Consider the following 16,906-nt stretch of genomic DNA (forward strand, 5'->3'; position numbering starts at 1 on the left):
GACAAGGTTCATGTTGACCTTTGCAAGAATGGAGTTGGGATAAGAATTGCAGCGCTGGAGAAAGGAAGAATGATGCTATTTTCACCCATATTGATGTTACAAGAGAAGACTCAGGCAACCACAACTGTGTGTACACGAGAAATAAACTCATACCCAGTCAGGTGAACACAACTGGGGAAAATTATCTTGTCTTTCAGGTCTATGCAGATGTGGAAGGTAAGATTCTGACAATGTTTGCGTATATTGTATAATGTACACTACCGTTCAAAAGTTTGGGGTCACTTAGAAATGTCCTTGTTTTTGAAAGAAAAGCACATTTTTTGTCCTTTACAATAACATCAAACTGATCAGAAATACAGTGTAAAGGCAATTCCGTGATGCAGGCCTTCTAGGCAGTTCCTCTGTGTTCTTTTGCCCATCTTAATATTTGATTTTTATTGGCCAGTCTGAGATAAGGCTTTTTCTTTGCAACTGTTGACATTGAGACTGGTGTATTATTTAATGAAGCTGCCAGTTGAGGACTTGTGAGGCATCTGTTTCTCAAACTAGGCACTCTAATGTACTTGTCCTCTTTCTCAGGCCTCCCACTCCTCTTTCTATTCTGGTTAGAGCCAGTTTGCGTTTGTTCTGTGAAGGGAGTAGTACACAGTGTTGTATGAGATCTTCAGGTTCTTGGCAATTTCTCGCATGGAATAGCCTTAATTTCTCAGAACAAGAATAGACTGATGAGTTTCAGAAGAAAGTTCTTTGTTTCTAGCCATTTTAGGCTGTAATCGAACCCACAAATGCTGTTGCTCCAGATACTCAACTAGTCTAAAGAAGTCTAGTTTCATTGCTTCTTTAATCAAGACAACAGTTTTCAGCTTTGGTAACATAATTGCAAAAGAGTTTTCTCATGATCAATTAGCCTTTTAAAATGATAAACTTGGATTAGCTAACACAACGTGCCATTGGAACACAGGAGTGATGGTTGCTGATAATGGGCCTCTGTACACCTATGTAGATATTCCAATAAAAATTAGCCATTTCCAACTACAATAGTTGTTTACAACATTAACAATGTCTACACTGTATTTCTGATCAATTTGGTGTATTTTAATGGACAAAAATGTGCATTTCTTTCAAAAAGAAGGACATTTCTAAGTGACCCCAAACTTTTGAACGGTAGTGTATGTTTGTGTTGATTAAATGCATAGATTGCTATACTATTATATTTGTCAATTCAGATTTTATTTTTGACAAAATATTGCTTTGTAAAAAAAGGCTACATGTACTCTGATACCATTGTTTTACATTAGACAGAGCATCAATTCTGCCTGCACTGATCTGTCTTCTATGTCACTAAGAGTAATGGATTGATCAAAAGTACTGGCGTTCAGCTGCAATGTGCTGTCTAAAATTCAAAAATATTATCTAGGTGATATTATCGTCTGCTGAATCCCATTTCTGCCTCATGACAGTCTGATTTAAAGATAAAACAATAATTCCGTCATTTTGTAGTTTTTTGGGTGAGGAAGTCTTAGTCGCCCCATTTTCCATCTAGCTAAGGATGTGTGCTTCAAAAAACAGTATTTCTCAAGTTTGACAATAAAGCTAACATAAACAGGCCAGCAGCATACTACAACGCATCCCACTGCTGGTTTACTTCTGAAGCTAAGCAGAGTTGGTCCTGGTCAACCTCTGGATGTCATTCCAGACAGACACAAGCAAATACTTATGATATAAAGGTTGCAGCAGCTTAGGCTACACCTAAACATTAGAAATCTGACATGCGCAGTGGTCTAAGGCACTGCATCGTAGTACTAGATGTGCCACCAGAGAAAGTGTGTTCGAGTCCAGGCTCTGTCGCAGCCAACAGCAACTGGGAGACCCATGGGGCGGCGCACAATTGGCCCAGCTTCGTCCAGGTTAGGGGAGGGTTTGGCCGGCTGGGATGTCCTTGTTCCATCGTGCACTAGTGACTCCTGTGGCGGGCCGGGCACAGTGCATGCTGACACGGTCGCCAGGTGTACTGTGTTTCCTCTGACATATTGGTGCGGCTGGCTTCCGGGTTAAGTGGGCATCGTGTCAAGAAGCAGTGCGGTTTGGTTGGGTTGTGTTTTCGGGGGGGCGTTAAGCTCTCGACCTTCCCCTCTCCCGAGTCCGTACTGGAGTTGCAGCGATGAGACAACACTGTAACTACGAATTGGATACCACGAAAAAGGGGTGAAATATTTGTTTTAATAATTCAAATTCTGACATGCTGTATGGGATGAAAACGAAACAATTTTTCAGTCTGATCAACTGTAGGTTACTAATAAGAGCAGCTTTATACAGCCTATGTGCCCTGTCCATCTGGTCAGGGTAAACTAATTGGTAACTTTATGTATTTTTAGTCCATTTGTGTGTCAGGGGAAAATGTAAATGTGATCAAATTTAGTTTATTTTCAAAATTGGGCTGGCTAGGCTGCCTATACGTTTTTAATCCTACATTACTAACTGGAATTAATGAATCCACATAATAGTGATGGCAGTAAAAAAAATTGTAAGGCCTACAGTTGCATAGGCCTGCATAATGCAAACATGCATATCTTTCAGTTGTTGTCACGACTTCTGCCGAAGTCAATGCCTCTTCTTGTTTGGGCGGTGCTCGGCGGTCGACGTCACCGGTCTTCTAGCCATCATCGATCCATTTTTCATTTTCTATTGTTTTTTCTTGTCTTCCTATACACCTGCTTTCAATCCCATTCATTACCTGTAATGTATTTAACCCTCTGTTTCCCTTCATGTCTTTGTCAGAGATTGTTTGTTGTTCAGATTTAATGTTGTTTGTATTGGTGAGCGACAGGTCCTCGTACCCACTTTGTTCTATATTATTCATAGTTTTGGAGTTATGTTTTGTTTAAAGTCATTAAACAACTCCATTCCACTAAGTTTGATTCTCCTGCACCTGACTTCCCTGCCACCTATACACACGACTCTGACAGTTGTTGTCTATGTGTCTGAGTAGAGGATCTCACCCTCCTAATCTCGTCTAAATCTAATTTCTTTGAACAAATATACGGTAGCTGCAGTTTGACAGGGTTTTCTTACCCCCCAGGGCCAGGATTTTTTTTCAGGATTTTTTTTTAAAGCCATGTGACCTGTTTTGGATAAACTGGTCCCATCCTACCCTATATGAAACCTTTTTACAACTGATTAATCACTGTCATACCTTATAGGGTCCAGAGTTTTCCTAGTTAGGTTAACAAATAAGGAAAAGCCCCAGGGGAGTAAAAATTGCCCCACTGCTCTGGTACCTATGGTGCAAGTTGTCAGTTATCTTCAGATATGCAGATGATCAGGACTTTATTCAGTAACATTTTTTGGGATACTTTGATGTGTCAAGTTAGCGAGATGCACAGTCTGTGTTTGACTTCATGAAGTTTGAGGTGTCTGAGTTTAAGTTCATAGAGAAACTTGTTGTCCAAACCTACGAATGCGCAGCTGTAATGGAATGTATCTGCTATTTGTATTTACAGCTAAGTCCACTCCTGTTCCCTGATTAAGCGTTGATGACGACTCCACTACCATTGTCAACTTTCTCCTGACATGAACTGAAGCCACGTCTCATGTGCCAGCTCATCCACTGGCACATTGAATGTTTCCCCTCCACGCACTGTGTGTACCCCTATCAATTTTCTCTAATTATTGAAAGTAAGCTTTTGTTAATGTTTGTGTATGTTTAATAGTTAGAATGAATGGTGAGTGGACTGCTGTGCACATTCAGTATTTGTCCGTTTGTTGTGTGGTTGAGTATTTTTTCTTCAGACGCTAAAATCAACTTACACTTAAGTGGAAGTAAAATGTTTCCCTCAGTCAAATTTAGGGCCCCTTTTGTTTTATGCAGAGATCTACCCCACAAAGCTCTAGGGACCATCTAATGTATCTGAAAGGAGGAATGTAGAATTGAAATGTAGCACTACTGGCATCACAAGAAGATCGGACAAGGATGGAGTTGGATGTGCTGTAACTGACAATTAACCTGTAAGTCTATGTTGTTGTTTTTTTGTTTGAATTGTTTACGTGCTCGCTATGCGGGGGAAATGATAAGACAAGCGGAACTATGTGGCTAAGAACTGTTGTAACAGGGATTATTATCGTAGCAACACACCTTTGGTGTGAAGGCAATCCCGTGCTGTATTAGTTAAATTTTCACGCCTTCGGGTGTAGTTCGTAAAGGTTGAAGTGTGTATGTTAGGATGGGAACATTATAATAATTAAGGATGAAGCATGAATTCATGTCAGTAATAATAAGTGTGAAGATTTGATTTCCTCCCTTCTGTAATAAGCATTCAATGAGGTATTTTTCCTTCATTCATGTGTTTAATCTGATACTGTTATAGCTCCGGCTAAACTGTTTATGCATGTAAGCACTTCAGAGTTATATCAAGCTAATAAAGCACTCGTAAGACAAGAAGGTTGTACGAGTGTGCTTAACTGAATTTTAATTTGCTTTATAGTTCTCACGGAAGGTGATAATTCTGACTGAAACTACAGAATAAATCGGCCAGTTCAAATCAAGGAACAGTTGTGCTCGTGGTTACTGGAGGAAGCCAAGTGTGCAAATGGTCAATGTAATCCGATTATTTTTGCAAAACTACTGATAATTTACCAAGGTTACAGGAATCTTCAGTAATTAACAGAAAATATATGGCAATCTATCATAACTTTGACAATAAAATAATTTATAATATAAATGTATTATATCTGTGTTCATATTTTCCATGAGTTTGTAGTACATAGACCATACGTTTCAAGAGAAAATAGCTTAATTAAAGAAAAAAAACGATGGTATTCAGTAAATTGATGGTTTATATTTAAGATTGTGTTTTACAGCTTTGTCATGAATTTCTTTACATATTATTATTTATTTTTTTCAAATGATAAGGCAACACGGAGGTCCAGAGATTATTACAGACATTTGTAAGTACCCAAAAGGGCCACTTGATGTCTTGTGATAGATTACATAAAATCCTTAAAGGATACCAACATTCTGGTAGTTTAATGGTCAAATTTGAAACTTTTCAGCAATCTACCCTCCCTTTGCAACCCTAAATCTGATTGATGTTCAGTTATTGTGGTCATACTTCTACTGACTGTAGTGACTGTTAGTTACTGAAAAGTAGGCTAATCATAATGTCTCTTTCTCTTTCTGGAAGACAAACAGTAGTAATGCACTGACAGATAAAACTTAATTATTGAGAACTACCCTATATATACAAAAGTATGTGGACACACCTTCAAATCAGTGGATTCAGCTATTTCAGCCACACTTGTTGCTGAAATGTGTATAAAATCGAGTACACAGCCATGTAATCTCCATGGACATACATTGGCAGTAGAATGGCCTTACTGAAGAGCTCAGTGACTTTCAATGTGGCACTGTTATAGGATGCCACATTTCCAACAAGTCAGTTCATCAAATTCCTGCCCTGCTAGAGCTTCCCTGGTAAACTGTAAGTGCTTTAAGTGCAAGAAGTGGTAGGCCACACAAATTCACAAAACGGGACCACCGAGTGCTGAAGCGTGTAGTGCGTAAAACTCATCTGGTCGCAACACTCATTACGAGTTCCAAACTGCCTCTGGAGGCAATGTCAGCACAATAACTGTTAGTCGGGAGCTTCATGGAATGGGTTTCCATGGCCAACCAGCCGCACACAAGGCTAAGATCACCATGCGCAATGCCAAGGGTTGGCTGGAGTGGTGTAAAACTAGCCGCCATTGGACTCTGGAGCAGTGGAAACGTGTTCTCTGGAGTGATGAATCAAGCTCACCATCTGTCAGACTTACCCCCATCGCGACATCCCCCAAAGACTAACTTTCTAGCCTAGTGTTTAGAGCGTTGGACTAGTAACCGAAAGGTTGCAAGTTCAAATCCCTGAGCTGACAAGGTACAAATCTGTCGTTCTGCCCCTGAACAGGCAGTTAACCCACTGTTCCTAGGCCGTCATTGAAAATAAGAATTTGTTCTTAACTCAAATCAAATCAAATTTATTTATATAGCCCTTCGTACATCAGCTGATATCTCAAAGTGCTGTACAGAAACCCAGCCTAAAACCCCAAACAGCAAGCAATGCAGGTGTAGAAGCACGGTGGCTAGGAAAAACTCCCTAGAAAGGCCAATACCTAGGAAGAAACCTAGAGAGGAACCAGGCTATGTGGGGTGGCCAGTCCTCTTCTGGCTGTGCCGGGTGGAGATTATAACAGAACATGGCCAAGATGTTCAAATGTTCATAAATGACCAGCATGGTCGAATAATAATAAGGCAGAACAGTTGAAACTGGAGCAGCAGCACAGTCAGGTGGAAGTTGAAACTGGAGCAGCAGCATGGCCAGGTGGACTGGGGACAGCAAGGAGTCATCATGTCAGGTAGTCCTGGGGCATGGTCCTAGGGCTCAGGTCAGTTGAAACTGGAACAGCAGCATGGCCGGGTGGACTGGGGACAGCAAGGAGTCATCATGTCAGGTAGTCCTGGGGCATGGTCCTAGGGCTCAGGTCCTCCGAGAGAGAGAAAGAAAGAGAGAAGGAGAGAATTAGAGAACGCACACTTAGATTCACACAGGACACCGAATAGGACAGGAGAAGTACTCCAGATATTAACTGACTTGCCTAGTAAAATAAAGGTAAAAAAATAAATGTAAAACCCGGTCTGCTAACTGCTAGCTTGCCTGCCCGGTCTGCTAACTGCTAGCCCCTGCTAACTGCTTGCTAACCCGGCCTGCTAACTGCTAGCTTGCCCCGGTCTACTAGCTGCTAGCTTGTTTAGCCCCGGTCTACTAACTGTTAGCTTGTTAGCATCGGCCTGCTAACTGTCTGAATTGCTGTGTCCCCAGCCAGCCCAACTACTCACTGGACCCATATGTTCACTTGGCTACGCATGCCTCTCTCTAATATAATATGCCTTGTCCATTACTGTCATGGTTAGTGTTTACTGTCTTATTTCACTGTAGAGCCTCTAGCCCTGCACAATATGCCTTAACCAACCATGTTGTTCCACCTCCTACATATGCGATGACATCACCTGGTTTAAACATCTCTAGAGACTATATCTCTCTCTTCATTACTCAATGCCTAGGTTTACCTCCAATGTACTCACATCCTACCTTACCTTTGTCTGTACACTATGCCTTGAATCTATGCAATCGTGCCCAGAAACCTGCTCCTTTTACTCTCTGTTCTGAACGTGCTAGACGGCCAGTTCGTATAGTCTTTAGCCGTACCCTTATCCTACTTCTCCTCTGTTCCTCTGGTGATGTGGAGGTTAATCCAGGTCCTGCAGTGCCTAGCTCCACTCCCACCCCACAGGTGCTCTCATTTGTTGACTTCTGTAAACGTAAAAGCCTTGGTTTCATGCATGTTAACATTAGAAGCCTACTCCCTAAGTTTGTTTTACTCACTGCTTTAGCACACTCTGCCAACCCAGATGTCTTAGCCGTGTCTGAATCCTGGCTTAGGAAAACCAACAAAAACCTTGCAATTTCCATTCCTAACTATAACGTTTTCCACCAAGATAGAACTGCCAAAGGGGGCGGTGTTGCAATCTACTGCAGAGATAGCCTGCAGAGTTCTGTATTACTATCTAAGTCTGTACCCAAACAATTTGAGCTTCTACTTCAAAAAATTCACCTTTCCAGAAACAAGTCTCTTACTGTTGCCGCTTGCTATAGACTTCCCTCTGCCCCCAGCTGTGCCCTTGATGCCATATGTGAATTGATTGCCCCCCCATCTATCTTCTGAGCTCGTGCTACTAGGTGACCTAAACTGGGACATGCTCAACACCCCGGCCATCCTACAAACTAAGCTTGATGCCCTCAATCTCACACAAATTATCAATGAACCCACCAGGTTCAACCCCAAATCAGTAAACATGGGCACCCTCATAGATGTCATCCTAACTGACTCGCCCTCCAAATACACCTCTGCTGTTTACAATCAAGATCTCAGCGATCACTGCCTCATTGCCTGCATCCGTAATGGGTCTGCGGTCAAACGACCACCCCTCATCACTGTCAAACACTCCCTAAAATACTTCTGCGAGCAGGCCTTTCTAATCGACCTGGCCGGGGTATCCTGGAATGACATTGACCTCATCCCGTCAGTAGATGATGCCTGGCTATTCTTTAAAAGTGCCTTCCTCACAATCTTAAATAAGCATGCCCTCTCAAAAAAAATGGAACTAGGAATAGATATAGTCCTTGGTTCACTCCAGACCTGTCTGCCCTTGACCAGCACAAAAACATCCTGTGGCGTTCTGCATTATCATCGAATAGCCCCCGTGATATGCAACTTTTCAGGGAAGTTAGGAACAAATATGCACAGACAGTTAGAAAAGCTAAGGCATGCATTTTCAAACAGAAATTTGCATCCTGTAGCACAAATTCAAAAAAGTTCTGGGACACTGTAAAGTCCATGGAGAATAAGAGCACCTCATCCCAGCTGCCCACTGCTCTGAGGCTAGGAAACACTGTCACCATCGATAAATCCACTATAATTGAGAATTTCAATAAGCATTTCTCTACGGCTGGCCATTTTTTCCACTTGGCTACCCCTACCCCGGTCAACTGCCCGGCACCCTCCACGGCAACCCGCCAAAGCCCCCACCATTTCTCCTTTACCCAAATCCAGATAGCTGATGTTCTGAAAGAGCTGCAAAATCTGGACCCCTACAAATCAGCCGGGCTAGACAATCTGGACCCTCTCTTTCTAAAAATATCTGCCGAAATTGTTGCAACCCCTATTACTAGCCTGTTCAACCTCTCTTTCGTATCGTCTGAGATTCCCAGAGAATGGAAAGCTGCCGAGGTCATCCCCCTCTTCAAAGGGGGTGACACTCTAGACCCAAACTGCTACAGACCTATATCTATCCTACCCTGTCTTTCTAAGGTCTTCGAAAGCCAAGTTAACAAACAGATTACTGACCCTTTCGAATCCCACCATACCTTCTCCGCTATGCAATCTGGTTTCAGAGCTGGTCATGGGTGCACCTCAGCCACGCTCAAGGTTCTAAATGACATCATAACCGCCATCGATAAGAGACATTACTGTGCAGCCGTATTCATCGACCTGGCCAAGGCTTTCGACTATGTCAATCACAACATTCTTATTGGCAGACTCGACAGCCTTGGTTTCTCAAATGATTACCTCGCCTGGTTTCCCAACTGCTTCTCTGATAGAGTTCAGTGTGTCAAATCGGAGGGATTGTTGTCCGGTCCTCTGACAGTCTCTATGGGTGTGCCACAGTGTTCAATTCTCGGGCCGACTCTCTTTTCTGTATACATCAATGATGTTGCTCTTGCTGCTGGTGATTCTCTGATCCACCTCTACGCAGAAGACACCATTCTGTATACTTCTGGACCCTCCTTGGACACTGTGTTAACTAACCTCCAGACGAGCTTCAATGCCATACAACTCTCCTTCCGAGGCCTCCAACTGCTCTTAAACGCAAAAAAAAACTAAATGCATGCTATTCAATCGATCACTGCCCGCACCTGCCCACCCGTCCAGCATCACTACTCTGGACGGCTCTGACTTAGAATACGTGGACAACTACAAATACCTGGGTGTCTGGTTAGACTGTAAACTCTCCTTCCAGACTCACATTAAGCATCTCCAATCCAAAATTAAATCTAGAATCGGCTTCCTATATTGCAACAAAGCATCCTTCACTCATGCTGCCAAACATACCCTCGTAAAACTGACCATCCTACCGATCCTCGACTTCGGTGATGTCATCTATAAAATAGCCTCCAACAATCTACTCAACAAACTGGATGCAGTCTATCACAGTGCCATCCGTTTTGTCACCAAAGCCCCATACACTACCCACCATTGCGACCTGTACGCTCTCGTTGGTTGGCCCTCGCTTCATACTCGTCGCCAAATCCACTGGCTACAGGTTATCTACAAGTCTCTGCTAGGTAAAGCCCTGCCTTATCTCAGCTCACTGGTCACCATAGCAGCACCCACTCGTGGCACGCGCTCCAGCGGATATATCTCACTGGTCACCCCCAAAGCCAATTCCTCCTTTGGTCGTCTTTCCTTCCAGTTCTCTGCTGCCCATGACTGGAACGAATTGCAAAAATCTCTGAAGCTGGAGACTCACATCTCCCTCACTAGCTTTAAGCACCAGCTGTCAGAGCAGCTTACAGATCACTGCACCTGTACATAGCCCATCTATAAACAGTCCAAATATCTACCTACCTCATCCCCATACTGGTATTTATTTATTTATTTTGCTCCTTTGCACCCCAGTATCTCTACCTGCACATTCATCTTCTGCCAATCTACCATTCCAGTGTTGAATTGCTATATTGTAATTACTTCGCCACCATGGCCTATTTATTTCCTTAACTTACCTCATTTGCACTCACTGTATATAGACCTTTTGTTTTATTTTATTCTACTGTATTATTGACTGTATGTTTTGTTTATTCCATGTCTAACTCTGTGTTGTTGTATGTGTCGAATGTATGTGTCGAACTACGCTTTATCTTGGCCAGGTCGCAGTTGCAAATGAGAACTTGTTCTCAACTAGCCTACCTGGTTAAATAAAGGTGAAATAATTTATTTTTTTTACAAAAAGTCCGGCGGATGAATCTGGGTTTGGCGGATGCCCGAATGCATAGTGCCAATTGTAAAGTTTGGTGGATAAATAATAATAGTCTGGGGCTGTTTTTCATTGGATAGGCTAGGCCCCTTCGTTCCAGTGAAGGGAAATCCGAGCACTACAGCATACAATGACATTCTAGATGATTCTGTGCTTGCAACTTTGTGGCAACAGTTTGGGGAAGGTCCTTTCCTGTTTCAGCATGCCACTGCCCCCGTGCTCAAAGCGAGGTCCATACAGATTTTTTTTTTTTCGAAATCGGTGTGGAAGCATATGACTGGTTTGCACAGAGCCCTGACCTCAACCGCATCAAACACCTTTGGGATGAATTGGAACACCGACTGCGAGCCAGGCCTAATCGACCAAAATCAGTGCCCGACCTCACTAATGCTCTTCTGGCTGAATGGAAGCAAGTCCCCTCAGCAATGTTCAAAAATCTAGTGGATAGCCTTCCCAGAAGAATGGAGGCTGTTATAGCAGCAAAGAGGGGAACAACTCCATGTTAATGCCAATGATTTTGGAATGACATGTTCGACGAGCAGATGTTGTAGGTTCACATTTTAGTGTGAACCTATGAAGGATTGTATTTAAAACTGTTACTTCTACAGTGGGATACATAAAGTACAAAATGGTTGCAGTCACAATCAATTGGACCTCTGGTAGGATGGGTGATAGATAGAATGTTCAATAAAGTATATAAACTGAGAATTGAATCATATCAACTGTATTGAACCCCTTAATTTGTCAAATTGGTATACTGTTTGGAATGTAGAATTTGGAATGATTATAAACCAATCTGTAAACAGTCAAGTTTAGCAAGATATTTGTTTCTATATTGTAACTGTAGATTAGTCCACTAGCAGATCTATAAGGAAAGCCTGTAAATGATACTAAAAATGTGATATTTAATAAATAAACACATCTGATATAAAGTTGCTGATGATTTCAATGGTAGCTTATGTACCAGGCCACAACATAAGGGTGTGACACTGTAATAATGAAATGGCTTTGTTATGAAAGTATGCCTAAATATGTCTAAAGTATTTGAGAAAACGCACCGAACATACCTATGTTCCGGGTTTTGACTTGTACAATGTGTGGTTACCATCATTAGTCTGAATAGGTAAGGTACGTTAACAGTGCATTTCACTGAAACCACCACTGAAGTCTCAGCCAACATCATGGCAGCATTAGGACTCCTATGGCTTGTGAGCTGTGAGTATTTTCTACTTTTCAAGTAATACAAACATTTTCCAATAAATATTTATGTTTATTTCCTGAACAAAATACTTTCCCTGAGTGTATTCATTTGTCCATGCAGCCATAGCATCCATCCTTGTCAAATGTGAAGATGCAACATCTGAACACAAAAGTAAAGTATTTCTGTTTATTGTTTTGTAGTGATTAGTGTTTTGGAAATATTTAATACATCAGTGTATACAATACAGTATATATTTTTAAAACAGAAATTACATTCTTAATAATACACACACTTACACTTAAGGAAAATCCTAACTTCCACTTAAGTCACACTTTCAAAAAGAAAATGAAGGGTTCACCCCTTATTGGTATTTTTTTAATGCAGAGATCTACCCAGCAAAGATATTTGGACCATCTAGCGTGACTGAAGGGGTAAACATCCATTTTAAATGTAGCACTACTGGCATCAGAGGACCTGAGGACAAGTTAAATTTTTACCTTTGCAAGAATGGAGTTGGGATAAGAATTGTGCTGCTGGAGAAAGGTGAAGATGACGCTATTTTCGACATGAAGAATGTCACAAGAGAAGACTCAGGCAACTACAGCTGTGTGTACACCAGAGATAAACTTGTACCCAGTCACTTGAGGTCAACAGGGGATAATTTAGTAGTATTTCAGGTTGATGGAGAACAGAAAGGTAAGATTCTGTCAATATTATGTTTGTAATGATAAGATTGCTATCCATACAGTATATTTGTCAATTTGTTGCAGTGCAGTTTGAATATTTGTAATTCAGTCACATTTTCAGCCAATATATTGCTTTGCAATGAAAGGCTACATACTCTGACTCGGCAGCAAGTTTAACACCAGCGTTTACTGTACACCAGAATCTATCATATCAATGTTCTACACAGAGGGACTAGAGAATATGGGAGGACAAGGGAGAGCGGGACTGGCAGCAGCCTTGGTCCTCCTGTTTCTGACGCTGTCTGTACTGCTGTTAGTGTGGAGGTACTGGGGAATCCTGAAACAAAGTAAGTGAAGTTGACAGTCTGTTCAGTTTAGGCCAGGAATCAATTCTTAACACAGTGCGCTGGACAGCCGACAATTCAGCTTTAAAAGGCACTTTCACCGCCGTTTGCGGAGATCTCATTCACAAAACACTGCAGATGACGCCTCAATCGGAAATTCCCTTTAAATGTCAACCAAGCAATGTGGAATTTGGAATTTTGCTAAACTAATCTGTAAAGAGTCAAGTTTAGCAAGATATTTGTTTATGTACTTTAACTGTAGATTAGTCCACTAGCAGTTCGCATTCACAAAACACTGCAGATGACGGCTCAATCGGAAATCCCCTTTAAATATCAAGCAAGCTATAACGCAGATTAAACGCAGATATTTGAATCCCGGCCTTACAATCACCATGTCTAGCTATGTGACATGGTGGGGGAAAGTAAACAAACGCTTGATGTTAAACTAAGTATCTATGTATTTTAACACAATGCTTTAAGTCATTCCTTACTGTTTCTTTCTGTTACAGTGATAAGTATTGACCATCAACCAAGGTATAGAAAACCTACCAAATTAAAACAAAATACTACTTGATTTATCAATGTCTATATTGTTGAGACAGGGCAAAAAATATTTGTAATCTTCCCTTAGTGAGAATCAGGATACGGATCAAACATACAGTCTAATCTCAGTTGTACCAGGTATTGTATATCAGTTCATATTTTTACATTGCATATTTTGCATCACATATTGTTCCTTTCCTTAAGTTCTTTAAGAACTAAGTTATAATGTATGTTTTCTGTCTTTGATTTCCATATCCTGGATGTTTAGTCACAACTGGTGTAATGTAAGTTTCTCTTCAGCACCATTTTTTTTTTTATGGGCAATTTTGCTATTTCACCATACTATTGAGATGACACGATTTTCATAAAAGTGTCATAAGCCTGGGTTAGTTTTCCCTATTTTGGTAAAGAAAATATCTGATATGCAGTATCTTTGATGAAACAATGAAGTTACCATATAGGTTTAGTATGCATTTTTAAAGAGTACTTTTCATACAATAACCCTTTTCATAGTCTAAGATGATATCCTTTTCCATGGCTTCTGTAAGTTGTTTACAATGGTGTCAATGTCTTGTCTGTAGTGAGGTCCCCTTTGATGGTGATGAAGGACACTATTCTATGATAGGTGAGTGGAGAGGTACAGTTTGTCTAATCATGACATTATTAATAATAACCTAGCCGAGAAAACACTTTGTTTATGATATACTGTATCTGACTATTAAGAAAGACATTCTAATACAGGGCTGGAATCGTCAGGGAGACTACGGTAAGACATTTTAGTAACTACCACATTATTTCTAAAGATATGACACAAATAATAATAATAATAATATTTCATTTGTAAAGTGCATTTCCCATACTCAAGATGCACAAATGATCAATGATATATGTAATATTTCCCTTACACAGAAAGAATCCTGAGCCCTTGGGTTCACAAGGTGTGTCAGGTATGTATGCAATCTCATAGTTGTTCCTCTCTTTTCTGGAGTCCCTTAGACTTTACAGTACATTGAACTGATCTCAGTTTTATTCCCAGCAGGCATGGGATCGGTGGTTCATCAGTAAGTCTGAATCCTGCTCTTACATTTCCTTCAGTATCAGGGACATTAACGAGGTGTATTGTTGATATTTCTCGAATTACATATTTACATGTCTGAGTTTGAAGTTCATTTTCTATTTCTGTAGCTCTCCAACTGATCCTACAGGAGATGAGGCTCTGTGCAGCGTAATAACAAGAGGTAGGTACTAAAAAAGAAACCAGTAGAATAGTATACGTACATGTATAGTATACGTATATGTACTGTCTGATGGGTTACAAAGGTAGGTTCACATCATACCTATTTTTGTCTGTTGTCTGTTATACTGACGTAGAGGCAGCCCTGAGCATCCCACGTAACCAGATACTACACAGGTTGATGAATGTTTAGCCACATACACACAGAGACCAACAGGCCTGCAGACAGAGGAAGGCAATGTGAGCAAAGACTCATAACACAACTCAAGTCCCTCACCACTCAAAGCACAGTGCACTGACACAGCTATATTTACATAAAGATACACTAACTGTAGCGATTTGGTTTCCCACAGACACTTCATTCTCAGAACACTCAGTTAACTTTCTCTACATACAGTGTCCAGCATGTTTGACTAATTCTAGCAACCTCTCCCCTCAGTGAAAAGACCAGAACAGCAGGGTGAAACTGCCATCTATGCCAAAGTGAAAACAAAGAAGGAGAAAGAAAAACAGGACCCTGTTTACAGTCTGTGTCATTACAAATACAGTAGTTCTATACAGTAGTGCTATACAGTAGTTCTATACAGTAGTGCTATACAGTAGTGCTATACAGTAGTGCTATACAGTAGTGCTATACAGTAGTATATGACATGCGAAATGACACAACAGAACATGTGGTTTATCTGCCTTTTTGGTCATAGAAGTATGGGGATAGTAATACTGTACACCTAGGTGTATGCTAAGATGTGTTTTTTTAAATACTGCTTTGGTTTTGAACATATTACTCTTTGATGCCGTCTGCAGTCTGGGTGCTATCTTTGAGCCTAGCAAAGATGTAGATGACATTATTCCACCTTTTATTCAATAAAAACACACCAAGCTTGAAATGAAAGCAATATAAATTCAAACAAAGTGTTAGCCAATGTTTTCCACGTGTTTGTTATGCCAACATGGAAGTATGAATTAAGACACACAAATGATTGATAAGACAAGCCCGAGACATGCATAGAGAAAGAGATGTGGACAAAGGAGAATATGTGGCAGGCTAATGTGGGTACAGTGTTTCTATAGAAAGCTCAGTCTAATGGGAGAGGGAGACAGAGCTTAGTAATAGACAAGCCACTATCATCATGCCTCCCAGCAGAGGGGAAGAGGGGAGGAGAAGTGAAGAGGAGGGAAAGAGTGGGAGACTGTCTGCAACATATTACCATTTCTCCACACACACCATGACCCAGGGGCTAGGCAGAAGAGATTGATTTTTTTCCTCCCAGCATTTTCCATTTGCTGTCACTCTCACAAGGCATCGTCATCATAGACCCATGTCACACACCAGATGGTTTCACTCCTACGTGACGCTCATCCCTCAACTCAACAGTGCAGACGGCCGTCCCGCTATCTGACGTGAGACAATGCATAATAGACATGATGGAGTTATGTGGCTCACAGACATGCATACACACACAGACACACACACAAACACAAAAACACAAACAAACACACATACACACAAAATAACATCTCAAAATCAAAATCTTCTCATCCCACAGGTACTCCAGCTACTGTAGTATCAGGGGAATGGATGCTGTATATTAGACAATCTCTCAATACACACATACAGATGCACACTCCTCCACCCCTATTAACCCTGACATTAAACCTGAAGCAACAGTCTGAAGCTACCTTAGTTAGACGTATGGCTGAGGCAGCCTCGCTGCTAGCCACTGTCTGTGGGGAGAGAACGAGACAGAACAACAGCAGTGTGCTGGATCTATGTAGGTAGAGCTGCTGGGGCAGGGCTTGCAGTGTAGACACTTGGCTGTGGATGGGCTACAGGCTGCAGGGAGTGTGCTGCTGGGGAAGATAACTGGGAGTGATTAGTGATTAGACTCTTCTGGGGGAGAGGGGGGGGCTGGTTTTTCCTGGAGGAGGTTGAGGAGGAGGAAAAGGAGGAGAGAGAGGAGAGAGAGTGCACTACCGTTCATTTAGAGGCAGCAGCAAGGGACTGAAGCATCGTCTGTCTGAGCTGAGGCAGGGCTGCATTGAATGGGGGAATACTAGAGAGCAGCGCTGCCTGTCTGTCTGTCGATACTGCCTGGACTCTCACGTTGCATCCCGGATAGATTGTGTGTTGAGTGGATGATAGGAATAGAGGATGCAGGTCTGATATGCACAGTATGTCTGTTTGTGAGCATATGTGTATTGGTTTGTGTGTGTTCACTACATCCAAGCAGGTGAGTGTAATGTGTTCGCATGTACACTGTTGTGCATGTG

General features: G+C 41.6%; 1 protein-coding gene across 1 annotated transcript; it reads left to right on the top strand.

Moving 5' to 3' along the window:
* The first annotated feature begins 11,755 nt into the window (after nt 1-11,755).
* On the top strand, nt 11,756-16,899 carry LOC109895431 (uncharacterized). Its single transcript, XM_020489099.2, has 13 exons — nt 11,756-11,842; nt 11,949-11,999; nt 12,213-12,524; nt 12,742-12,861; nt 13,368-13,392; nt 13,490-13,539; nt 13,670-13,685; nt 13,983-14,026; nt 14,143-14,167; nt 14,311-14,348; nt 14,441-14,462; nt 14,587-14,639; nt 15,075-16,899. The coding sequence occupies exons 1-13, from the start codon at nt 11,809-11,811 to the stop codon at nt 15,197-15,199; spliced, it is 915 nt and encodes a 304-aa protein (XP_020344688.1). The 5' UTR covers nt 11,756-11,808; the 3' UTR covers nt 15,200-16,899.
* Nucleotides 16,900-16,906: the final 7 nt, after the last annotated feature.

This window comes from Oncorhynchus kisutch, linkage group LG8, assembly GCF_002021735.2.
Source record: "Oncorhynchus kisutch isolate 150728-3 linkage group LG8, Okis_V2, whole genome shotgun sequence".
NCBI classification, from domain to species: domain Eukaryota; kingdom Metazoa; phylum Chordata; class Actinopteri; order Salmoniformes; family Salmonidae; genus Oncorhynchus; species Oncorhynchus kisutch.

What these genes read in the sequence shown, in the direction of transcription:
- LOC109895431 (XM_020489099.2), top strand. Translation starts at nt 11,809, where the DNA reads ATGGCAGCATTAGGACTCCTATGGCTTGTGAGCT. An exon ending in CTGGGGAATCCTGAAACAAA is followed by an intron (nt 12,862 to 13,367) that starts GTAAGTGAAGTT and finishes TTTCTGTTACAG; the next exon opens with TGATAAGTATTGACCATCAA. An exon ending in GGGTTCACAAGGTGTGTCAG is followed by an intron (nt 14,349 to 14,440) that starts GTATGTATGCAA and finishes TATTCCCAGCAG; the next exon opens with GCATGGGATCGGTGGTTCAT.